This window comes from Mastigoproctus giganteus, chromosome 12 (assembly GCF_048544385.1).
Source record: "Mastigoproctus giganteus isolate SK-2022 chromosome 12, ASM4854438v1, whole genome shotgun sequence".
NCBI classification, from domain to species: domain Eukaryota; kingdom Metazoa; phylum Arthropoda; class Arachnida; order Uropygi; family Thelyphonidae; genus Mastigoproctus; species Mastigoproctus giganteus.
Window position 1 is genome coordinate 64,335,470 of NC_143586.1, and position 27,775 is coordinate 64,363,244.

The 27,775-nt window shown below is 37.5% G+C and overlaps 1 protein-coding gene across 1 annotated transcript in view; it reads right to left on the reverse strand.

The window, feature by feature from the left end:
* Positions 1 to 378: 378 nt before the first annotated feature.
* ERR (estrogen-related receptor) overlaps positions 379 to 27,775 on the reverse strand; it is a 130,775-nt gene continuing 103,378 nt past the window's right edge. Inside the window, exons 8-9 of the mRNA XM_090386344.1 lie at positions 14,064 to 14,257; positions 379 to 632 (exon numbers count right to left, since the gene is read on the reverse strand). Of these exons, the coding sequence (XP_090242470.1) occupies positions 379 to 632; positions 14,064 to 14,257 (448 nt within the window). The remainder of the gene's footprint in view (positions 633 to 14,063; positions 14,258 to 27,775) is intronic.

Here is a 27,775-nt window from a genome sequence, read left to right on the forward strand (position 1 = left end):
TTAATCTTTATTACAGCTTGATAAAATTATCAATTTAAAACCGACACGGGACTCTAAAGAATACATAACCACTATCTTCACCCCTAACAAGGACCCTGCTTTAACTGTGACCTTAAAACGCACATGATTTTAAAGTCATTATGCAGAATGCACCAAGCTGTTTAACACCTTTCCCTCAAGGAGAACAAATAGGTGTAACATGGGGCTAATATGGCATGGCAGCACCAATCTGGAATTCACTTCTTGCCTCTACTCTACTTTGCTGCTTGGCAGTATGATGGCTGAGAAGAGTGGGCGCACTTACTTTGCCCACAATGACGAAAGGCGAGTCACATGACAATAGTAACAATAATGGCAACAACACAAACGTGGCGATGCTTATCGCAAGGGAACACTAGACTCTAACATTTCAACAAATAACTTGTTCATGGGCACCCTTCCCTCACGACGAACATTATTCCAGAACAGCCTCATTTCTCCATTAAGTTGCCGTAATAATGGTAAACAGAGCAAAAGTTGGCTTAGATGTTGAGTACCACCTGATGTGCGCAGCACAGAAACACAGTCTTGGAGTCCTAATAGTATTATTCCACGAAGTTTGCAAACTGATTCCCCATCTTCTAAATGAGTATCTAGGAAATGAATAAATAAATTAGTATTCTTGTTTTCCATACTTTATATAATATGATAAAATAGTCAGCATAAAATTAAATATTACTACTGCTATTTCTATTAATTAATATAAGCAACAAATTCCTATTGAAGATTAATGAAAATATTAATATGATGTCAATGTTATAAAAGGAAAATAAGAATTCATTTTTAAATATTAACTAATTTTTTCTTAAATTTAAAATATATAATTTATAAACATGCAACCTATCAATAATTTTCCTAACATTTAAGACAGTGGTCCCCAGCCAATTAACTCAATTTTCTGGCTAAGGCAAAGAAAGCCAACACGAGAACCACGGAAAACCTTGCTTAACTTACTAGGCAAACTCGTTTCCTGTTACTGCTGTTTCTCCCTGCATTCTCAGTAAACAGATGGTGCGTATTATCAGTAGTGGCAGTAGAAGACAATATAGATTTATTGATTAGTTTTTTTCTCATTATTAAAAGCAGATTATTGGAATTCATGAGTGGGCTGAAATTTACTTATGGGAAGTGATGATATTCAAATTATTTAACAACCGGTACTCTACGATAATATGTATAGGGAACGCAGGTAATTAAAAATAAGAAAAACAAACTGTAATAGCAAGAAAGAGAAACAAATTTTAATTAACATAAATAATATTGAAATATACATAATTTTTAGCCAAGAATGTTGTACAACACATTATTCTAATAATTTCCAAATCACTGATTGGTTTTAGGAAATTGTTTTGGATACCTTTTCTTTGACACAATTATCGCTTGCTAGATGATGTCCCTGCCTGAGACATGATTTGACATAAGGAATTGCATTAAATTCTTCCAGTGATTTTCTCATTAAATTGATGGTCATTAGGTGACTTTCTGTTTCCATAGTAAGAGAATTTCATTTATTCTCAATAATATTATTCATGGTACTAAAGCCTCTTTCAGCTTCCACAGCATTAACAGCAATAACTTTTAAGATTCTTTTAGCACTTAAAATACTGTCAGACTCGGGCACATTATTATACATGATATCTCTACTATCAATGAAATCTTGGAAGTCATTTACTGGAATACTGTATTTAATTAGTTGACTTAATTGTTTTAATTTATTTTCACCTTCAATCTATGGAGCTTCACAAACATGACCTGGCCAAGTTTTAGAGTTTAATAGGTTAAAACAGCTCAGAAGATCATTATATTTTTCATCGAACAGCAATCACATTCTCATAAAATGTATTAGATGATCAAACAATTTTTCTCTGGGAATTGATGTTATTTTTAGCTTTACTTCAAATTGTATATTATACTTCTTATTTTTCATAATATCTTCTGCTTATTTTTCATGTAGTCCTTTATTTGATTTCATATATTCAATTGATTTTATTGTTCGATGAATTAATCTATCAGCTTTGATTAATGAAACATTTCTTTCTTGTAAAGCTGTAGAGAGTATTGAAACCTCTGCTAGGATGTCATTAAGGCCAAATCTTTAAAAAAATTTTCATTTTCAAAATGTTTCACCATTCCCACTTCATGATTTTTATTAAAGTGAACATACAAAGTTTCATAGGACTTTCAAAAAGCTTTTGCAGTTGCAGCAGTGCAGGTGCCCATCAAGATCTAAATAGTCTCCTTATTTTGAGTACTTTAGTTCCAAACTCTTCAGAAATATCATTTAACTTTCTTTAATGTTTATTTGAAGTATGCAAATAAACAAAGTTTATCAAGAAAATGCCAAAAGTAGTTTACTTGATTTACATCTTTTATTGCATCATCAAGAGACAACTGAATACAGTGGGCAAGACAGTGCCAGATACAAACATTTGGAAATTTTTTCAAAATTTTGCCAGAAACTCCTGACTTTTTTTCTAATATCACACTGGCTCCATCTGCATAAAGTCCAATAAGATTTTCACATAAATAATTTTCATTGAAACCATACTTCTCCAGAACTGATATCAAAGTTTGGTAAATTATTTTAGACATTCCTTCTAACTCCACAAGATCAACAAAAACAGTTAAACTATCTTCAGTTTTGAATTTCTGATTTTAAATAAACTATTAAGACGCTCTTATGTGAAATAGTTGAAGCTTTGTCAATAATAACTGAAATTTTACTATGTTGACTATCAGTTTTCCAAAAATTTTCTTATTTCAGTGGAGATGTGTTTGGCGACAAGTGGGACCATAAATCTAGAGTGTAAAGATACTCCCAAATCGACATTATTCTTTTTTTGAAAAGCTATTAAATGTTCCATGTCAGTGAATGGTTTATTGCTTTTAATTATGGAATAAATGGTATTAAAGATGTTTATAGAGCTGTTTAAATATTTTTCATCAGCCATGTCAATACTGTTTGAAACAATATTTTTTTCGGATGTTTTGATCATATGTAACAATTTTTTGTGTGAAGCTGACTCATGATGTTCTTTCAGTTTTTTTCTCATTGATGATTGCATATTCTTTTCATTAGAACCACGAGCTTTGACAGAACGTGACTGCCACTCTGATGAAATATATAAGTGTTTAGCACTGAAAGTGCTTAAAGATAAAGCCTTTGAGCACCACTGACATCCCACATTCACATCACTGGCAACAATAAGCCATTTGTACTTATTTTTGAAATAATCCAATTGCTTTTCATTCCAGAAATGCAAATTGTCTATTGCATTTTGTACTAACTTCTGCTCAGAATGAGAAAATCTTTCAGGCTGTATTTATTGTTGCACAGTTTTAAATGGATTTCCAAGTTGTGGTTCAATATCAACAATACCATAGCTCTCTCGTTTGTTCCATTTCTGTTGTTGAACATTTAGCAGAAATGTTCAAAAATTTATCCAAACTATGTTGCCTCTTCATTCTAAGGGCTATTATTATAAATTTATTATAAATGCAATTTAAAAACATTACTCACAAATAAAACTCCACAAGCATTACTTATTGCTGTGAGTAAACTTTTGAGAATTAATGAGGACACACACAAGCTCAGTGCCTGAAATCAGCTCAAACTACTAACATAAAAAAGAGTGGAGTGAAACCGGAAGGTTACAAGGGATTCAACTTATACTTCAGACCTATAACACCCACCGTCTGTTTACCAAAAGAGCAACAATACAAATGCTGTAATGGCAAACTAGTTTCACAGGTAAACTTTGCCGATATTCCCCGTAGTTCTTGTGTGGGCATTCTTTATCTTTGCCACAAGGAGTTCACGCTTCGCCAGTTACCAACCTTAGAAAGCAAACCTATGGGAACTGGCCTCGAAATTATACATTATGGTGTGATTGGCAACATTACAACGCTCCCTCACCCAGTGCAGGACAAAATCAACAGGGACTCTCTCTCTCTCTCTCTCTGTGTGAGTAAACTTGTCAGACTCCACCCAACAACCAGTACGGTCATACCAGCTGAATATCACCACTGCTTACGGGTACACCCTCCAGACTGCCTCAGTCTTAGGGTGTTTATCCCCCCTTCCCAATAGGAAACTAACTTCTACTACTACTACCAATAACATACACCATTTGTAGAAATCGTTTTCCTATTTTAAAACAGCGGGAAGTGAGGGATAAACATCTTAAGACTGAGGCAATCTGGAGGGTGTACCTGTAAGTAAATTTTAGGTTGCTGCAAAGGCAATAATCTGCTTTAATAATGAGAAAAAATTAATCAATACATCATTATCGACTTCTACTGCTACTACCAATAACGTGTACCATCTGTTTACCGAGAATGCAGGGAGAAACTGCAGTAGCTGGAAACGAGTTTGCCTGATAAATTTTCCCGAAGTTTCCTGTGGTTCTCATGTTGGCTTTCTTTACCTACGCCAATTTTATTTTACAAATAATGATGTGGACACCAAATAATGCACAAAAAACATGTTTAATGATGCAAGAAACCACACAATCAAAAAATAATACATGGTTTTATAAGTAAAATTGTTATTATTCAAGTGGAAAGTTAGTGTGATCTGTGGCAATGCATTTTGGTGGTCAATTTTTCAAATTTGGGAGTGTGGGATGATGTGCCTGCTTACAAACAATTATCAAGATGGCATCAGTAGAAGTTAAGATCTGTGCATCAATTTTACAATGTCTATGGCTGAAAACAGTGATTCATATAGGTAAGTGGAAATGGAACTAAACAAGTGTTTTATACATTTGTACATTGCATCTTTTAAGGAATGAAACTTTCCTCATTTAACCAGATTCCAAAAGTTCTCACCTGCTGGATAGAATTTTAGAACAATCCTGTTTTTAAGGTTCAAAATCTCCAGTTCTTTCAAATTGAGTCTTCCAATATATGCAGCAGTTTCTCTATCTTCTATTTGTCAGACTTGTCACTTATTGCTGTGAGTAAACTTTTGAGAATTAAGGAGCACACACACACACAAGGGGATTTACAAGAAAAAGCTAACAGCTCAATGGTGAACTGTTAAAATCTTTTTTATTGGGAAGTGTACAAGAGACATCTTTCATATGTGACATCCATTAGAGCAGCCATGAATGATTTTACAGAGAATATAATTTGGCCACATGTTATTTTTGTCTTTTCCCTGACACTCCATATTTAAACTGTTTGCTTTGCCAGGCCAGGTCAGTAATATCAGTAAGGAAAACCAAAATTTAACAATAGCAAAAGTCACACAGTTTTACTGAAATCCTCATTTTTGGACTTTAGAAAATCTTTTATCTCCTCAATCAAGCTTAAAAACTGTGCAAGAACTTGACCTTTGCTTAGCCATCCCACTTTTGTGTGTATAAAATTAGGATCAGAATGTTTGTTTTCAAGCTCTTTCAGCAGTAATTTAAAAAGTCAGTTCAGGTACATTCCTCTCCCAACCATGACCTATAATGCCACTTCTTATTGCTTATTTATGACTTGCAGAACATCTGTTTATACCTCTGTTCATTCTATTTATTACTTGAATTTTATGATTTCTGGTGGATATATTTTTTATTTTTCTTTTACTTTGGAGTCGAAGTGTCCCAGTTAATCCGATCCTGACCTATAATGCCACTTCTTATTGCTTATTTATGACTTGCAGAACATCTGTTTATACCTCTGTTCATTCTATTTATTACTTGAATTTTATGATTTCTGGTGGATATATTTTTTATTTTTCTTTTACTTTGGAGTCTTGAAGTGTCCCAGTTAATCCGATCCTGGTAAATCGAGAGTCTGCTTTACAAATTCTGAGTCTTCTATTGATAGATAAATGTATTGTCGTTTTATAGTTTTTAAATGAAGGCTCGCTCTATAGTGCTTTTTTTCATTTATTTTCATCAGCACTATATCATTAAATTTTCTATTTATTTGTGTTCTGAGTTTTGTCATCTTTTCGGGATATCTTTTGCTTCACTAATCCAGATTATCGATTAATCCGGGCGACATCCCCCCTCCCAATTAATCTGGATTAGAGAAGATTTACTTTTTTTTTTCTTTTTCTTTTTAAGCAACATTCAAGACATTCTGAACAGAATGTATTTTAACATACAAAGCTTCGTGGCTTGGTGGATAATATAGTTATAAGATAAAGTCTGGAAAGGGTTCATTGTCCCTGCAGGAGGAAATTAATCCATCAGTGCTACTGTGACTGCAGATAGTATATGCAAAGGCAAACTAATTTCTGTTGAAGGTGTTTTAAATGTATTATTAACCTTTTGTTTGCCTTTTTATAGGCAATACTTTCAACAGCTTTTCCTTAACAGTAAAGTCAATAAATACCATTCTCACTATCACTGCTGACTGTGCCTATATATCTTTCAACTCATCAAATTGCAGTGAGAACCAGACAGTTGAGGATCACTCTTCAGGTAAGTCTGCACACTACTTGAAGTTACTTGTATCTTTCTCATAACTGGAAGTTTTGTATTGCCAAAACAAAAAAAAAAAAAAAAAAAAAAAAAAAAATCACATTTTTTAAGAAAACCCTTCAAAAAGGCAACCAGCACCAATCATGAATACTTCACTCAACAACTTGAAATGGTTTTTTTCATACTTTGTGAGCAAGTGAACCTTTTAAGGGAAGCTTTTATCATGGGGTCTAGCGAAACTTGACTACTGGCCTGAAAATTTTGATTTCAGTTCCTTTATTTTCTTCTTTATTAATTCAGTTTAAGATGATAGTTGGCACAGAAGAAACTGTGATTAATCTAAAATGATGCTCAACATTATGTTTCTTCAGAACTGTAACACTGCTACCACACAGCAAATACACACATTTACCTTGATGTCAATAAAGCAAAATTATTCTTCCTACTTTGCATTGAAATTATAGGTCTATTGTCTTTATTTTGGAGTAAAAGGTAGAAGAGAAAAACTCTAAGTATAATAAATACAAAATGCAAAAAAAAAAAAAAAGGACCACAGTATGGTACTACAGCCCACAATTCCCACACACAATTGCAGTGTGTTTTCAAAAGCTTACTAGTAATGACTGGTAAGCAGTATTCCTTCAGTAGTTGCATAGCACATGTCACATGATACTAGCATGTGGCCAGGAAGTAAAGTACTGTTTAAACTCTGTTATGTCCCTTTGCATACATATAGGGTTGATGTGCCATGCAAGTGTATTCCTTACTCACATTACAGCTTTCATTATTCATTATAGCATCTTTCTGTAAAAATGCAGGTGTTCAGCAAGCACTCTTCTTGTTAAAAAACAAGCCCTGAAAGGCACCATGGCACCCACAAACACCGGGGACCACTGATTTTAAGAGATACTTGTAAAAGAACTTAATTGTGATGGTACTAGCAAATACTATTATATTAAGGTGCACATACTTGGTGCAATGTGTATTACACAGTGTACAATAAATCGATGCAATATGTTGTTGTTTGGGGATTTTTTTGTCACAAAAGCTGATTGCCTCTTTGGCTACAATGTGCCTGTTATTTTGCTGTCAGCAAGTTCAAGGTTATATTAAATGTGATTCACGAGGTTTGCTAGTTTAAGGAAAGTAAAAATGCCATTAAATATGATTTCCCTCTTAAAATGTCTGCAGAGTTGGCAGATCTTGTAACAGCACATGTGACTGAAAAATCACAGTCTCAAAAAAATGTGTGAAATGTTTGCTGAACTTTCTAAAACGGGACAAGATCTAGTCAAGAAAGATGTCTTTGTGTGTGTGTGCTAGATGCCTCGAGTGACAAGAAATTAGGTGCCAACTCAGTGTTCTGATGGGCATCTACGAGAGCTTGAGGTGTAGGGTAAATGCCCTCGAAGAAATTAATATAAGGGGGGCCCATCAAGCTCTCTGCTGCTCAGCTCAACGGCAGAGCTGACTCCTGTGCATCAGGCAAATCAGAGGCAATCTCCAAGGTAGAATGTGCTGGTCCCAAAGGAACTAGTTATTGTTGGTGACTATTGTCAGGGAGATGGGGAATATACTATGCAAGAAGGATAAATGGAACAGGACCAGGGTATGTCTGCCAGGGGCAAAAGTTGATGACGTTTTAGAACAGATATCATCTTTTAAGGGTTCAAAAGGTGATATTGTTGTAAACGTGGAACTAAAGACATTAAGAGATCTGCAGATTTACTTAACAAGTACAGGTCAACGTTGAAAAAAAAAGCCACGAGTTAGGGTTGAATGTGCAATTCTGCCCAGACACAATAGGAGGGAGCATATGATGAGAGCCTTGTCGATCAACTCGGCCCTGGAGAGATTGTGCAAGGATCAGGGGGTAAAATATTTTTCAGTCTGGTCTGTGCTTGTTGACAGGAGAGACTGCTTCTACAGGGATGGGGGTACACTTAAATAGAAAGGGTGCAAGAATATTTGCTGATACTATCGAGGCAGTGTTAGATGGGTTTGAAAACTGCTAGCTGGGGGGTTAACACAGATTAAAAGGTTAACAGTGGCCGCAGGCAGAGGAAAAAGCGATTTTTGCACTGCATCTATTGGAATGAGCAGCAGCATGGAAAGCAAGACAATGGAGATTTCCAGGACTGTTGGGAGTCAATGGAACAAATATATGGGCTGTGTTAGGGTAACTAAGAATAGAAACAGGTGCATGTATACTTGCATGCACACCAATGCTAAGGAGTATAGTTAATAAATTTCATGAGCTTGAAGTGCTAGTCAAGACATCAAAGGCAGATACTGTTGGGATATCTGAGACGTGATGTCACATAGATATAAGAAGTGCAGAATTGGAATTTGGGGAGTACACTGTGTACAGAAAGGATAGACAGGAAGGGAAGGGAAGAGGGGTTATGCTGTTAGTTAAGAAACAAAAACTAAGAAAATGCATCCAATTGATGTTGGTGGACAATGCAATGTTGAGTCAGTTTGCTGTGACATAAGCACTGGGAAAGGATAAATGAGAGTAGGTGTGTGTCATATGCCTAATGAATCTGATAAGTATAATGAGCAACTATGCAGAGAAATAGTGGGCCAGTCAATCAGAATGTCTTATAATGGGAGATTTTAACTTTCCAGATATTGACTGGAACTTGTGGGTTGGTCACTCGCACATTAGGAAGACGTTTTTTGGATTTATTGGATGACTGTTTTCTACAGCAGCATGTTCGAGAGGCAACCAGAGGGAGTAATACCCTTGGTCTGATTATCAGCAGTGATTATTCATGCATTAAGAATTTGTAGATAAAGGAACCACTGGGTGACAGTGATCACAATGTACTGATATGGGAATTACTTAAAGATGTACTATCAAGGCTGAAGGGAAGGGCTTTTGCTATTGTAAAGGTGACTACAGGGGTCTCATACAGTTTTTAAATTCTGTACCAGTTGGATCAACTGATGATGTTACCAATATTGAATTCTAATGGGAAGCCTTCGGGGACTTGGAAGACACTAGGCTTTTCATTCCAACTAAGAAATACTGTTCAAGGTTCAGGCCTAAATGGATGTCAGATGAATTAATGAGGTTTGTGGCAGAGAAGAAAAATGTATTGGATCCATATAGATTATCAGGTGACACAGAAGTCTATGGCAGATATATGCCTGTCTGTAATCAAGTCACAAAGGACGCTAGGCAGGCAAAGGCAGATTATGAGAAATCTTTGGCAAAGGATGCAAAGAAAAACAGAAAGCGTTCTTTTCTTATGTAAACTCTAGAAGGAAAGGGATGAATCAGATTGGACCACTTAACATAGATGGATTGACTATTGATGATCATGCTCAGGTAGCTGATAAACTGAATGAGTATTTTGCATCTACATTCACAAATGAGGAGTTATTCAATGAGGTGAATGCCAGACGTTTACCAAACCCTATCAGGGAGCTTTAGTTTAGTTTTTTTTTTTTTTTTTTTTTTTTTTTAGGAGCATTAGCAACTAAGGCCATATTGCTCCGGGATATGCGGTGGTCATTCCCTGACCTTTCCGCATCGTATTTGGTGGTGACGGGCTTGAACCCCGGTCTAATCAAGAAGCGTGTGCTATGCACTGCTGCTCCTTCCCACCTGGCTACGGAGGCGCCCCTATCAGGGAGCTAAGTGATATAATAACTGAGAGCAAAGTAGAGGAGAAATTGTTGAAGTTAAACATACGGAAGGCAGCTGGGGTGGATGGGATCTATCCAGTTATATTAAAGGAGACAGCAAAGGAAGTAAGCAAACCCTTAGCCATAATTATGAGAGCTTCCTCTTCCCTGAGTTATGAGAGCTTTCCACTTCCCTGAGTGAAGTGGAAACACACCTCCATTCAATGGTACCCTTCAGGGCACCATTGATTGGAGGTGTGCAAATGTATCACCAATTCACAAAGAGGGTTCAAAATGTGACACAAGTAACTATAGACCTGTTAGTTTAACTTTTGTTCTCAGGAAAATAATGGAGTCACTGGTTAAAGAAGCATTGCAGGATCATCTAGACAAGACTGCAGTAATAGTTACGACACAGCATGGGTTTGTAAGGGGAGGTTTTGTCTGACCAATCTGATTGGATACTATGATGTGGTCACAAAGAAAGTGAATATCAAAAATAATTTTGATATCATATATTTGGATTTCAGGAAAGCTTTTGATACTGTTGCACATGGAAGACTGCTGTACAAATTTGAGAGGTATGACATTAAGGATAAGTTGCTACATTGGATAAAGGGATGGTTGAGTGGGAGATGACAGAGAGTGGTAATCAATGGATACTGCTCTTCGTGGACAAATGTTATTAGTGGAGTTCCCCAGGGTTCGGTGCTGGTCCCATTGTTGTTTTGTGTATTCATCAATGATACTGATGAAGGTATATCAAGATTAGTGTTCAAGTTTGCGGTTGATACAAAGGTTGGCAAAGTTGTTAACAACAGTAATGACAGTATGCTACTCCAACTGGATCTAGATAAGTTGGGCAAATGGGCTGAGAAGTGGCAACTGAAGTTTAACATTGACAAATGCAAAGTACTGCATATGGGTAGCAATAACCCAAGTACTTCACTCAGGGAAGTGGAAAGTGAAAAAGACCTGGGGATAATTGTGCAGTAAATATGAAGTTACTGCACATTATGAGAGCTTCCTCTCGGGCTGTCAGGGCGGGTCACGGAGTCTTGTCAATGATATATAGGAATTTTGCTAGCAGGGACCTGGAAGTGATTATCCCGTTGTACAAGGTAATGGTCAGGCCACACCTAGAGTACTGTGTACAGGTCTGGAGGCCTCATTTTAGGAAGGATGTAGAGTTGCTAGAATGAGTACAAAGAAGGGCAACAAGATTGGTGAGGGGAACAAAGGGGGTGCTCTTACCAAGAAAGGCTTTAAGTTCTGCAAATCGCAGTGCCTGGAGAGTAGGCTGTTGTTGTTATTTGGTTTTTAGGAGACTAAGACATTAGCAACTAAGGCCATATTGCTCCGGTGGTCATTCCCTGACCTTTCCGCATCCTCCGTATTTGGTGGTGACGGGCTCGAACCCCGGTCTAATCAAGAAGCGTGTGCTACGCGCTGCTGCTCCTTCCCACCTGGCTATGGAGGCGCCAGGAGAGTAGGCACCTGCGAGGTGATCTGATTGAGGTGTATAAGGCCTTGAATGGGTTGGGCAGGCTGAATGCTGATGAAATTCTTCCACTTGCTCAGATTAAGAACCTGAGGGGGCATAGATTCAAATTGAGGAAAGGCAGTTGTAGAATATATGTGCGGAAATTTGCCTTTAGCCTGCAGGTGGTTGATTGGTGGAACGGACTTCCATCTTTTGTTGTGGAAGTTGATAGCTAAAATAAATTTAAGGCTGAGCTGAACCGGCATTTGGAATGAATGGAGGGGTGAAATGGGAGGGTCCCCCCCCCCAGTTGATCTGCATAAGCTTGCTTTCTTGCATCATATGCCTCTACTAATGCTAATTTTGTGTGGCCTACAATTTCTGCATGGGGAAATGCTCAAGAGTTGATGTTTATGCAAGACAGTGCTCCCCCACATTTTGCCTAGATTGTTAGGGAATGGCTCAATGAGCATTTCCCAGAATGTTGGATAGGCTGTCGCAAATCCAATGAATGCCTGCACGAAGTCCACACCTAACCCCATGTGATTACTTTTTATGTGGATGGGCCAAGGAAGAAGTGTATAAGAGTAAACCTAAGAATATTGATGAACTTGAAAACAAGATCCATCAGGTCATCTCAAATGTTCCGGTAAAATTCTTAAGGAAGTCCGCAGAAAATGTACCTGCCTGTTTAAAAAAATGTGTGGAAAATGCTGGGGGTCTCATCGAGTTGTAACATTCAGGGAACTAATGGCAAACAATAAGCTACAAATCAGAAAAAAATGTGCAGTGCTATTTTGTATATTTTAGAAATATAACATTTTTAAAATAGGAAGTGACTTCCCACCCACCCATCCTGTAGTTATACCTAGACGTTTTATTGCCTTAGAGTAAGTACTGAGGCAATGACACACCTATTAAATTTTATAAGTGAAAATCTAGAAACCTTTTAATACAGATCCACCATTTGAATGTATCAAATTGGTATTTCTGAAAGTTTCTTCTACATTATTAAGTAATTAATGCATTTCATAATTTGTGCAACAGGAAAATTACCCTCATCATTATGATATGAGGTAAATTGCGTTTTAAAGCTACTTGGTTTGTTGGTATGTTCTAAAAGTATTTATTTTTAAATTTTACTATTTTTTCTTTTAATTACATAGTATTGGCTACTGTAAATGTGTTCCTGTTTGTTTTGTCTTTGGAGGCTGTACCTGCAAAAATATATGAATGCATGCACGCATGTACATGTGTGTGTCTGTAAAAGCCAAAATGATTAATTAATGATGCTACTTGCTTGGGGAATTATAGCTTAAATGCTTCTAGTTATCCAAACAGCAATAATATAACTCACCTCAGTGACTTCAGTTAGCTTTGTAAAGAAGTTTATATCTCATTTGTAATATTATTTGCAAAAAAGAAATACTGAAATTAAAAGAAATTCAACATAAAAATGGAATATATCCAAAGAGTATAACTAGGGATAGGTAAGCAGGGTAGGTGAGTGAGTGAGCCTTAGCCTGAAGTAGTGCATAGCATGCACAGGTTCATGACTTGGATTACACATGTTTCTAATGAAGACATTCTGAGTCATCAGAAAATCAAATCCACAAAGTAATAAAAAGACAATGTTTTTTGGTGTTCAGTTATAATAACTATCCAATGCTTACTTGAAATGACAACAATATTATGGTTCCCAATAAGCTTCACAGCCTTGGTTTTATGCTGTGGTTAAAAGATTTATGCTTAACCAAAGCATGGGAAAGCAAAGCAAAGGGAAAGACTAAACTTCTATAATATAGAGACAATGCATCTTCCTTTTGCTCACTTTTTGAGAAAAGGTGGTTTGCATACTATTAAAATTTTAAAAATAATAAATAAAAATAAAATGATCCACATATGGAGTAATCAATGAAGCAATCAAAAGTGTATAATGCTCATTTAAGTTGATTACTCCACATGTGAAGTAATCAACTTAAATGTGCATTCTACACTTTGATACCATTACATATTTTCATACCTTTTTTGATTCCTGTTTGATTGTTCACCTGCATCTGCAACAGACAAGTGAACGAATACTAATAACTAGTATGTTTCTTAACAGTAAAATATTATAATGGATTAACATTTTCCATGATATACTACACTTCCAATTTTTATGCAATCATACAATTTTTACCTGACCTGATTCATATCTAGATAATTCAAAAAACCAAGTTTATTTGAACATTTTCCAGATAAACTGGAAGCTGCACATATAAACTGAATGTGCTGCCACATTTGACATTTCACACGGGAATATAAAAATAGATAGAAAAAGGTGCATAAATATAGTTAAGGAATTTACTCACAGAATTTAATAGATGTGTAGTTCAACTTTTATAATAGGCAAAGGTTGTTACTATGCATACTAACTTTTAATGCACTGCTAATATGACAAGAATAAAAAAGTATGATTTGAAATAACTTACTATCATTACCTGCATTGGTTAAAAGAAGTGCCTTCAAAGCTAGGTACTCTTCCCTTGCTATACCAATGACATCCAACCTCCTAACCAACTGTACACAATGTGAAAATAGATCTTCAGCTCGACATTCAGCAGCTTGCCGTTCATCCATGATAAAATCAGAAGCAAACATCAACTTTGGATTTACAAATGTAAGCTGACATGACCTACATAAGAGATTTTTCCATAAGAACAAATTGTGTTATATATTATTAGATAGATTCAAGAGAAACCCATTTGAGGACATTTGTCTATGAGCTGTTAGTCCAATTTACACATTACCCTTAATGGTTTGATTATACAGAAATTGCAGAGGAAGAGAATGTAGGCAGTAAGGAAGGATGCCCTAACACCTTACATTGCATTTCTATATCCCAAAAAAGTCGAGTGGGTTAGTTAAGTACTGTCATGAAAGAGGGCTACCCTCCATGAGTAAGCATGCCCACTTGTTCTTAACCTAGCAGTAATGGTACCTAAAATATTAAAAAAAAAACTGTGGCCAGTCACCTGATAAGTGCCCAACTTTCTAATTTTTGGAAAATGTTTTGGGTTGGTTTGAATTATGCTTAACAATACTTAACAATAATTATGCTTAACTTAAACAATACTGACAGTAAATACTGAAAATATTTCAGCATTTGCCAGCAATATTTGTTTAAGCCAATATTTCACCTTTTCTTAATGATTGCAGTACTGATTGTATGTACTTTTTAGTTTTAATAAAAACTTTAAAATTTTTAAACATGCTGTGTGTTTTATACCTTTTATTTAACAAAAAAAAAAAAAAAAAAAAAAAAATCAATTTAAAAAAAATTTTGCACATAAAATAGAAACAACAATCTCTTATTCTCTTCAATTTTCCAGTTTAAAAGACAGTTAAGCCCACAAAATTGAAAAACATGTGCATATATTTCTGCTTATTATATATATAAATATTATTAAAAAAATATATTAAAAAAAAACATTTTATATATATTCAATACTATTAGTTACTTCTATTTTCAGTTTTATTTCAAAATTTATTTCAAATTTGGCACACTTTTACAGAATGCAAAATTTTGAATTTATTACTGTTTTCCAATTTTTACTCTGGGAAATGCAATAATAAATATTTCAAAAACAGCTAGGGTTTGACTGTAGATGTTTATCGAACTAGTGGGAGAAGAAAATAAGTAACCTAAAACTTTAAACAAACACAGCATTAGCACTTGTCTAGTATCATGCTACTCTTCAAGCAAAAAAGCCAAATAGTTGCGAAAAAGAGTGCAGGTCACCAGTAGTCTGTACAGGGGACTAACAGGAAAGAATTATAAGGAGTCACTGATTTGTGTGCAGTGTCTGCCAAATCATTTCCCAAGATTCCAACAAGGCTGGGGATCAGGCAGAAACAAATATTAAATTCAAGTTCAGAAAGAAAGTATAATCTCTGCTGTACACAGGACAGGACTGAATGAGGATTAAATCTCATCAATGACAATGCTTGCAATGAACTGAGAGAATCAGTATATATAATACGTTTTTGGTAGTGGTGTGTTTTTATTTGATTCAAGGCTAGCTCAATTGTGTACAGGTATTGTACTGCACGGGTATTGTACTGCAAAGATAGCACAGATCCTACAGACACCTATGACTTTGAATCATCTGTGTAGGCTGGTAAGAGGTCATTGTTCAGCTTGGTGTGTTGGGTAGAGCTGCAGGTAGACAGCAGAGAGCATACTGTCGTTCTCCCAGCTCTTAAGATAGAAGTTGCAAGCTGGAAGGGGTTGCCTTGGTGATAGTACAATGATGTCTAAATCTCTGAGTAGCTGTTGGATATGGATACTGAATGGATGACTAGCAGTCTAGCAGGTGTTGTACAGATTTTTCCAGTGTGGCTCAAAAATGGATGTCATGTGCGGTGGTCTGGCAGAGATTTTAGTTTGAAAGCATACTGCAGAGACAACTGTTTCCAAAGAAGTGATAACAATGGTTCATTTACTTCAATATAGAGGCTCTGGACAATAAATGTTTGAAATGCTCCAGTGGCAATAAGAATCACCTGATGGTGGATGGGATCCAGTCATTGGAGTATGCTGAGTCTAGTAGATGCACATACCTTGGACTAATAACCTAATTTACATCTCACAAGTGCATGATAGAGGTGCAATAAAGTGCACTGATTGGCACCCCAAGAATTAGAGGATATTGCATGTAGGATATCCAAGCCTCTTGTGCATTTGCATGTAGTTGACAGATCTATTCTAGAAAGGTCAACTTTTTATCAAATATAAGCCCAAAAAATCTGGTCTCAGGTACTGGAATAACATTTGTCCAAGTCTCAGTACAAGTTCAGGGTGAAGGTTATACTTGCAACAAGAATTTATGCAAATGGTCTTCTGTGGTAAAAACCTAAAGTTATTATTATTCATTGCCCAGGAGTTCAGGTGATAAATGACATTGCAGTTGTCTCTCAATTACCTTCATGTTGCAGGATTGAGAGAATATTTGAGAGAATATGCTGAAATTATCAACATAAAGGGCACAGTTTACAGCAGGAGGAAGTTGTTCAAGACATGTCTGAACAGAAGTATTTTAACACATACCACTGGCAAAAAGTGTAATACATAAAAAGAGATCCCTGGAGTATTCTTGGCAGAGGGCTGAGAGAAGGCAGATTGTACACAAACATCTAGAAAGATCCTATTACACAGAAAGAGCAGGACTACTTTGGGACCAAGTGAACTATTCATTATAATAAACAAATTAGCTTTTGCATATATTATATAAAGGAATGAACCTGGGATCAGACATCTTCAAACAGGCCTATGGGGCTGGGAAATTCTATACTGCAATAATTAAAGACAAACACCAGCCAAGGAATAAAAATTTTTTACTATACAAATAATGTGATACACTATCGGAAATATTACAATAAATTACGATAAAATGTTAAAAATATAGTTAAAAATATACCGAAGCAATAAAATTATCTAAAATAAACTGGATTAAAAGCGATAAAACCTGAAGCTTTCAGAGACTGCTGTCTCCTTCTTCAACAGTATTTTTTATTCCTTGGCTGGTGTTTGTCTTTAATTACTGGGATCAGACAATTTGTGTTTGCTAATCACAGTCTTATTCTTCATTGTCAAGATGAAACTATCAAGCTTAGGCTGAAGCTTAAAGCTGCAGTCTTAGCTTGGAATAATCAAGTCCAGTCAAGTTTATTTATTTTAAAATGATGCATAAAGATAATACACTTTAAATGAAGTTTTATTACAAGAAAACTGAGTATTATTTATACTCTGGAGCAGAACCAGGGTATGTTTGCCGGGAGCAACTATTAATGATGTCACCAACAGACTGTCAGATTTTAAGGGGGGGAAAAGAGAATATTATAACTCAAGTGGGGACTAATGACATTAAGCATAAACGATCTGACGATATGTTAGACAAATATAGGACCATGCTGAAGAAATGCTGCGAGTCAATGTCTATGTGCCTGCAATTCTGCCCAGATTATATGCTGAAAGCCTTGTGGATTAACTTAAAACTTGAAGGACTCTGTAAGGTTTTTTTGGGGGAAATTTCTATCAGCTTGGCCTGCACCTGCAGGTAGAAGGAATCTGTTTTGTAGAGACAGGATACATTTAAACAAAGGTGGTGCAAAAGTTTTTGCTAGTATTATTGAGGTTCAGGGAAACTGCTAGTTTTGGGGGGGGGGGCAAGGGTAATATAGATATGCATTTATCTGATAGTATTGGTCAAATTAACTCTTGCACATACCTCAAGAGTATTTGTTTGTTACCACAACAGAACTTGTTGAGGTAACTTGGTCCTTGAGGTTGTCACAGACATTCTCTCAGATATGCCAGATAAGCTGTACTTGCTACCTGGGAGTCTAAAACGCTGATGTTGTTGTTGTTGTTTTTTGGTGCAAGGGCTGCTTAGGCCATATTGCACCTATCACCATTATGAATGTTAAATATGCATGGTGATGGCATTACTCAAAAACAATGGAATAATTCGATCTTTTTTGTGAAGTGAAAGAACTCCAGTAGATTAGCGTCGTTACCTATGATGTGGCAGAGTGTCAAAGGTTCTTTAAGGTTTGGCAGAAAGCTAAAAGAGACTTGGCGGGCAGTGGTGTATAAAGTACACTCAATAAGAATATACTTTATTGTGAGTGGACAGTTGCACTGTGTGCATTGTGGAGGATCATTACCTGTGAGGAGATAAAGATGGGTAAGATGACTGTGGCCAATTCGCGCTCTAGAAAACGCTGATGGAACTGATATTCAGGTGACACTCAAGTCAAGTGGACCCAATTTCGGTGAAGTCCGGACGATCTGTGACAGCCAAATCCTCTGCTTGCACCTTCACGATGGTGGGACTGTTAGTAATCCTGGGTATAAGCTCCATGCATAAGTACATGGTCGGTGACTACCCAGGTGTGAACCAACGTAAGCAGGGGTCGAGGTGTGGCACCCACACCACATGGAGGAACGCCGCCCCTCTATGTTACCAGGCAGTACTAGGTGGTAGATGACTCTCATCAACCGGTGAAATACCACCACTTTGCTTATTGGAGGCTTGAAGTGGTGGAACCCATGTTTAGTCTACAGAGCTAAGTACTGGTCAACCCTTCCCTATCTCTTCCATCATGCAGTATGATTGATGACTTTTGAGGTTATGATGAACGTTGGGGCGAGATCCAATATTCCTTACATTTCGAGGGTACAGCTCTAAAACGGTGTTCGCAGGCCGGCCGCTAGTTAGTACACCGTACCGAACCTATTGGTAACTCTCTAGGAGGCTTCCAGATCAGCTAGTGTATAATCTTGCTACCTCTACTCTGCCAGATAGTGACTGGAGGGAGTCCGAGTAGTGTGTATGCGGGGAGCATTGTCGAGGCCAGGTTATGTCAAGGATCTGGGTATATTCTTACCATATGTATGCCATATCCAAAAATTTCATTACTTCATACAGCATGTCCCACCCACTTTATCTTACCATCAAATACACCATGAATTGTCAAACTAATAGAGCAAGCTTATCTGTGAAAAGATCTAAACCTCCCAAGGACTTCCTAATTCATTTCACAAATATACATGGTCTCAATTCTAATCTCAACGATGTCCATTTTCACTTGCAGTCTGCCAAACCGCATGTACTTTTTCTGACAGAATCTCAGTTATCGGTTGATTCAACTACTGCTCATCTCAGATGCCCAAATTATTCGCTGTACGATTCCTTTCGCCTCAAAGGTGGTACTTGTGCATATGTCCGTTCTGATATTCTCTGTCAGAGACTTGGCAATTTGGAATCTCCTCTCTTTGATCTTCTCTGGCTTAAAATCTCTCTACCTCATTGTGTCAAATTCATCTGTTGTCTCTACCATTCTCCCAACTCCACTAATCACTTGGAGCTCTTTGACTTCCTCTCTTTGCAACTTGACTTTCTCCAGTCCAACTTTCCTAACAGTGAGGTAATTTTCCTTGGTGATTTTAATGTTCACAACTCCAGCTGGCTTCCGTTTTCTAGTCACACCAACCCAGCAGGTCGAGATGCTGAGGCTTTTGCAATTACTAATGACCTAGCACAGATTGTTCATTTACCTACAAGAATACCGGACAACCCTAATCATACAGCCAATATGCTTGATCTTTTTCTCACAAACAACCCTTCTAAGTACATGGTCGAAGTGAGAGGTCCTAGGCACTTCAGATCACAACTTGGTGATTGTCTCTTCTCCAATGGAACCTTTATCTCACGGCTATTCCCAACCTCGTGTTGTTTGGCATTACAAGAATGCAAAATGAGATGACCTGTGAGACTTCTTTTCTTCTTTTCCTTGGTCGGATTACTGTTTCAAAACTTCTGGTGTCAACATTTGCTCAGATCGTGTCAGTGAAATTATTCTTGCAGGAATGGAATCCTTTATCCCACACTCCACTTTAAAATCTCATCCTTTATCTAAACCTTGGTTTTCCAATAAATGTGCTAAGGCTGTCCAAGAGAAGAATGTTGCATATCGTAATTGGCTTGTTTCTAATTCTTCAGTTTCATTTTCTGCTTACACCAAAGCTCGCAACAATTGTAAAGCAGTTATTAATCAGTCCAAACTAGAGTTTGAACAGGCTAAGAGTAGAAAACTTCCTTCTTGCTCTAATGGTAGCCGAGCATTCTGGTCTCTTGCCAAAGCTATTGGCCGCAACTTTTGTCCATCTCTGCTCTCACCTCTGTCCAAACCAGATGGTTCTGTTGTCACTTCAGCCAAGGATAAAGCTGACCTGATAGCATTACATTTTTCTTCCAGCTCATGTATTAATGATCTTGGTAAAACACCTCCCACCATTCCCAACACGCTCCATTCAATGCCTCCTGTGGTCTTCCGCCAAAAGGATATCAGAAGGATTTTGATGAATCTCGACGCTAAGAAAGCTCCAGGTCCTGATGGTATTTCTCCACTTTTTCTCAAAACCTGTGCTCCTGAACTTACTCCTATTCTTTGCCACCTTTTTTCACTTTCTTATTCCAAAGGTGTTTTTCTTTCTGCTTGGAAATTTGCTCATGTTCAGCCAGTTCCTAAAAAGGGTGAGAAATCCCTCCCATCCAATTATCGTCCCATTGCAATTACTTCTACCCTTTCTAAAGTAATGGAGAAATCAATTAACCGCAAACTCTTAAACTACCTAGAAACCTTCCGTCTGATCAACGATCGCCAGTATGGATTCCGTCAGTGTCGATCCACTGGTGATATTCTGGCTTATGTTACCCATTTATGGACTAATTCAATGGAAAGGTTTGGTGAAACACAAGTAGTTGCTCTTGACATCTCAAAGGCTTTTGATCGTGTTTGGCATAAAGGTCTTCTAAACAAGCTTCCATCTTATGGTTTGCCAACTGTTTTTAGTAATTGGTTATCCAGTTTTCTCTCTGATCGCTCACTGAGAGTGATGGTAGATGGCTCTCTGTCTTCTAACTTCTCCACTAATGCCGGTGTCCCCCAAGGTTCAGTTCTCTCCCCCACTCTTTTCCTCTTGTATATCAATGACCTTCTTCCATTGACTGGAAATCCTATCCATAGTTTTGCTGATGATAGCACATTGCATTCAACTTTCCATTTTGAGAAACCTTGTCCTGCTCAATCAGCTTCAACTTCTCGTAAATCTGCTACCAATTCTTTAAATGCCAATCTTCAGGTAATTCTCCAGTGGGGCAAAGACAACTTAGTTGATTTCAACCCTTCTAAAACTCAGTCTTGTCTTATATGTCACAAAAAGGATTCTTCTGCTCCTATGCTTATCTTTAGTGACACTCCGATTTCTAGGCAAAATGATATATCTCTTTTGGGGATTACCCTGACTTCTAATCTCTCTTGGCACAAGCACATTACAAATATTGTTTCCTCTGCATCTAAAAAACTTGGTTTTCTCTTTCGCTCTCGGCATTACTTTTCTTCCAAACAGCTGCTCACTCTGTATAAATCACAAATCCACCCTGCCATGGAATATTGTTCCCACATCTGGGATGGTGCCCCCAAAACCTCTCTCAGGCTTCTTGATTCCATTCAGAAGAGGGCAGTTAGGTTAATTAATGATTCATCTCTAACAGTCTCTCTCCGCTCGCTTTCTCATAGACGCACTGTTTCTGCTGCATGCCTCTTCTACAGATACTTCCATGGGCACTGTTCTTCTGAATTGGCTTCTATAATTCCCGCTCTCTCTTTCAAAACAGTCCGAACACGTGCTGCCACCAGCCAACATCCATTTACTGTCCAACTTCAAACCCACAGAACCAACTTTTCATCTTACTCATTTATTCTTTCAACTGCCGTTTTCTGGAACAACCTTCATTCATACATATTTCCTGAAAATTACAATCTACAGAAGTTCAAGTCCAATGTCAACAAATATCTTCTTTCGTCTTCTCAACCTCCAACCCAAGCTCGGTACTAAGTACTATAGGTTCTAATACCTCTCGTGTTTGGGGTTTACATTAAAAAAAAAAAAAAAAGAACATAGTACCAAGATGTTCTGAGGGCAAAAGCATTTCAAAGATAGCAAATGCCAGGGAGGTGAGCTTAAATAACTTTAAGGGATGTGTCAAGGTAGTTAACTACACAAGAACACTAAGTCTTAATTGTTTATACAGTAATGTCAGAAGTGTCATCAATAAAAAGACTGAATTCGAACTGCTGGTTAGGACAAGTACGCTTACAGAAACATGGTGCCACCCAGAGATAAGGGATGATAAGTTTCAATATGGTATGTATAATGTATTTAGGAAGGACAGAGAAAATATAAGGGGCGGTGGGGTCATGCTTCTTATCAAAAGTAGCCTGAGCACGATGAAAGCTATCCTGGATTCAGACATTTCGCATGCTAGTATAGAATCTGTATGGTGTGAAATAGTTGGAAGCAACATGTCAGGGAAAGTACTAGGGAAAAGAATACTCTAGACCTCATCATCACCCGCGAACCAGATGACATAATAGGGCTGACAGTACAGGAACCAGTAGCAGGAAGTGATCACGGAGTTCTATGGTGGACGATGGAGAGAGAGGTAGCAGTAGTTAAAGGCAAAGGAATGGGTTACAATTTCAGGAAAGGAAATTACAATGCCTTAAGGTGCTACACGGCCTCTATTAACTGGGTAGATATCTCGCAGAGAGCAAATACAATTGAATTATAGTATACCTTTAAAACATTAAGCACAGAAACCTTGAATGCTTATATACAATTAAAAAAACATACTCCACGAGGAGAATTCCAAGTTGGATGAATAATGAAATTGCCAACTCACTTGAGAAGAAAAAGACGGCATGGAAAATTTACAGAGCAATAAAAAGTACTGAAGCCTATAACAACTATAAATTGATCTGTAATAATGCCACTGAAAAGGTTAGGCTGGCAAAGACAGATTATGAGAAATCGCTGGCAAAGAGGGGAGGAAATAAGGAATTCTTCACATATATAAATGCAAAGAGAAGGACAAACCAGATTGGACCCTTATGGAAAAGTTACAGAGCAATAAAAAGTACTGAAGCCTATAATAGCTACAAATTGATCTGTAATAATGCCACTGAAAAGGCTCGGCTGGCAAAGGCAGATTATGAGAAATAGCTGGCAAAGAGGGGGGGATAAGGAATTCTTCACATATATAAATGCAAAGAATAGAAGGACAAGCCAGATTGGACCCTTATGTAATGGACATGGGATAGTATTAGATACCCCAGCTGAAGTTGCAATGAACTCAACAGTTACTTTGCATCTATTTACAGAAGAAAAACCCTTCACTTCAATGAGAAATTCTGGGAGTGAAGTTGAAAAAAATGTATTTAATGAAAACACTTTCGAGCCTACAGGTAAGGCTCCTGGGATTGATAGCATTTACCCTATAATCTTAAGGGAGGCGGCAAGTGAGTGCATTGAACCATTTAAGAGTGTAGTGGGAAATTATCAACCAGTCAATCTAACTTCAGTAGTAGGGAAAATCATGGAGACTATGATGAAGGGTGGAATTCAAATTCACTTAGATAAAAATGTATTTTCTGAAGGATACTCAGAATGGTTTTGTAAAGGGAAAATCATGTTTAACTAATCTGGTTAGCTATTTTGTCAGGGTCACTCAAGAGCTGGACGTAGGGAATAATTTCGATATTTATTTGGATTTCAGCAAAGCATTTAACTCTGTCCCACACGAGCGGTTACTTTATAAGTTGGAACAGGTTGGATTCACAGGGGAAATCCTCAGATGGATAACAGAGTGGCTTCAGGGCAGGAGGCAGAGGGTTGTGATAAATGGTTATTCCTCAGATTGGATTGATGTAAGAAGTGGGGTTCCCCAAGGATCAGTATTAGGACCATTGTTGTTTTTGATTTTCATAAATGACATCGATGAAGGGATAGAAGGCGTGATGTCTAAATTTGCAGATGATGTAAAGACTGGTAGAGTAGTTAATGATTATCGCCAAGCAGAGCTTCTTCAGAATGACCTAGATAGACTTCAGAGATGGTCAGGAAAATGGCAGCTATACTTTAATCCAGCAAAGTGTAAGGTATTGCACCTGGGGAATAGTAACCCCAAAATAACTTATACATTTGGCAGAGTTGAACTAAAGCCAGTAGTGGAGGAAAGGGACTTGGGTATTACGATACGGTCAGATATGGAGTTCTCTGAGCATTGTAGACTGGTTGCAAGGAGGGCCCATGGTGTCCTATCAATGATTTATCGAACAATCGCTAGTAGAGATAAGGACGTCATAATCATATTATATAAGACTATTGTTAGACCACACTTGGAATACTGTGTTCAAGTATGGAGACTGCACCTAAAGAAAGACATTGTTCTTCCTGAAAGGGTCCAAAGGACGGGTAACTCGTCTGGTGAGATTGGCAAAAGGGTGTCCATATGAGGAAAGACTTTGAAATGTGGGCTGCAGAGCTTGGAAACTAGGCACTTTAGAGGAGACTTGATTGAGGTGTTTAAGGCTCTGAAAGATATAAGCAAAATGAATAAGGACGAAATTTTCACGGTTATAAATGATTCTAGAACAATGGGCTATAATTTCAGGTTGGGGGGGGAGTTGTTTAGACTAGATTGCAGGAAGTTTTATTTTAGCCAGCAAGTTATAAATTAATGTAATAAGTTACCTACATGGGTGGTAGAGGTTGCCAGTCTGGGGAAATTCAAAGGTCAGCTGGATTAATTACCTAAGGGAGGAGAGGGAAATGCATAGGTTGTCCATTTTCTTTTCTCTTATTAATTTGTTTTTATTCTAATTGTTTTATGTTTTGTAATTTTATTTTTTTATTATTATTATTATTTTTTTTTTTTTTTTTTGGCTGGTGCAGCATAAGCCATAGGCTTCCTTGCACCATGTGGCCATTACTATTACTCCAAAGGCTGCATCAAAATCAGAAAAACAGCACAAAGCCTTATTGTTCAAGAAGAACCATATTACATACAGTACTGCATGATTTCAGAAGGCTACCTAATTCCAAAACCTGAAAATTGTCATCTGTCAACATCAAAAGAAGAGATTCAAAGAATTGACAATGTGCTGCAACAACAAGCAAAATCAAATTTGATGAGGTTATCTAATGCTTTGCCTATATCTTGTGAGAATGATATTACCTGGAGCATGGAAAATACAGTCTTAAAAACAGGCCTTCACCTGTTTTCCTATTAATTCAAATATTTTTTAAGTGGAATCACAATCTCATCAAGACCATTAAAATTTTGCCCAGTGGATGATTGAAAAAATTGTACAAGATGCAGATGCTTATTTAACATCCTATAGATGAAAAAAAAAAGTAAAAAAGTAAAGTGCAGCCATTATCAACCCACTGCAGGATGGAAGCCTCCTCAACAATTCATGCTGAGGGAAATGGACCATAATCTGCCACGCTGGTCCAGTGCGGGTTGGCAGATCGACCGTATTCAGCAGTCAGGAGCTTGAACCCCGGTCTACTCAAAGAGCGTGTGCTACTGCACTCCCGCTCCTGCCCACTCGGCTACGGAAGCCTTCCTACAGATTAAGTGCACTATTAGCATTAGCATTACTAGAAGCATATGATGTAAGAAAGCTTATGCAGCATCAGACAAAAAAAAAAAAAAAAAAAAAAAAATGCTCCCATTTCACCCCTCCATTCCAAGTACCTGTCCAGCTCAGCCTTAAATTTATTTAGGCTATCAAGTTCCACAACAAAGGATGGAAGTCTGTTCCACCAACTACCCACCCACTGGCAAAAGGCAAACTTCTGCACATCTATCCTACATCTGTCTTTCCTCAATTTGAATTTATGCCCTCTCAGGTGATTATTCTGAGCAAGAGGAAGAATCCCATCAGCATTGAGCATGCTCAAACCATTCAAGGCTTTATACACCTCGATCAGATCACCTCGCTACTAGTCTCCAGACAATGTAATTTGCAAAACTTAAGCCTTTCTACGTAAGAGCAACCCTTTGTTCCATTCACTAATCTTGTTGCCCTTCTCTGTACTCATTCCAACAGCTCTACATCCTTCTTAAAATGAGGTCTCCAGACCTGTATACAGTACTCAAGGTGTGGCCTGACCATTACCTTACGCAAGGGGATAATCACCTCCTTATTCCTGCTGGAAAAATTCCTGTATATCATTGACAAGACACCATGAGGTACTCTTCCAGACTGTCTGCACTGCGCAAAACAAATTCATATCTGCCTGCACAATTAACCCCAGAACCTTTTTGTTCTCTACCGCTGTCAGTGCAGTGCCACAGAGTTGATATGTTACTGCTTCCCATATGTAGTACTTTACATTTGTCAATGTTAAAGTTCATTTGCCACCGGTCAGCCCATCTGCTCAACTTTTCTAGATCCTGTTGCAGCAGCGATCATCAATATCATTTATAAATACAGAAAACAACAATGGACGCAACACTGAACCCTGAGGGACTCCACTAATAACATTAGTCCACGATGAGCAGTCCATTGATTACCACTCTCTGTCTTCTCCCACTCAACCATCCCTTTATCCCTAGCAGCAATTTGCCTCCAATGCCACACTGCTCCAATTTGTTCAGCAGTCTTCCATGCGCAACAGTATCAAAAGCCTTTCTAAGATCCAAATATATGATATCAAAGTTATTCCCTGCATCCACTTCCTTTGTGACGACATCATAGTATCCAATCAAATTGGTTAGGCAAGATTTTCCCTTAACAAAACCATGCTATGTCCAACCTATAACTGAAGTCTTGTCTAGATTATCCTGCAGTGCTTCTTCAACCAGTAACTCCATTAATTTTCCTGGAACAGAAGTTAAACTCACAGGTCTATAATTACTTGTGTCAGTCTTTGATCCTCCTTTGTGAATTGGGGTCACATTTGCACCTCCCCAGTCCATGGGCACCTCCCCAGAGTCAAAAGAAGCTCTCATAATTATGGCTAAGGGTTTGCTTATTTCCTTTGCTGCCTGCTTTAATAAAACTGGATAGATCCCATCCACCCTGGGTGCCTTTTTTATGTTTATCTTCAACAATTCTATTTTAATTCTAATAGAATTAAAATAATATTAATTATATTATTTTAATTAATTAATTTATTATAATTCTAATGGAAGACTATTGCACAAATTGGAGCAGAATGGTATTAAGGGTAAGTTGCTACAATGGATAAAAGGATGGTTGAGTGGGAGAAGACAGAGGGTGGTAATCAATGGGTGCTGCTATTCGTGGACTAATGTTATCAGCGGAGTCCCACAGGGTTCGGTGTTGGGTCCACTGTTGTTTTGTATATTTATCTATGATATTGATGAAGGTATGTCAGGCTTAGTGTCAAAGTTTGCAGATGATACAAAGGTTGGCAGGGTTGTTAATGACAGTAATGGCAGTGTGCTACTGCAACAGTATCTAGATAATTTGGGCAGATGGGCTAAGAAGTGGCAACTGAAGTTTAACCTTGACAAATGGAATGTACTGCATATGGGTAGAAGTAACCCCAGAGAAACTTACCAACTGTGTGGTACTACACTTAAAGTGGTAGAAAATGAAAAAAGACCTGGGAGTAATTGTGCAATCAGATATGAAGTTTTCTGAGCAATGCAGACAGGCTGCCAGGGCAGGTCATGGGGTTTTGTCAATGATATATAGGAATTTTGCTAGCAGGGAAAAGGAGTTGATTGTCCCTCTGTATAAGGCAATGGTCAGGTCACACCTAGAG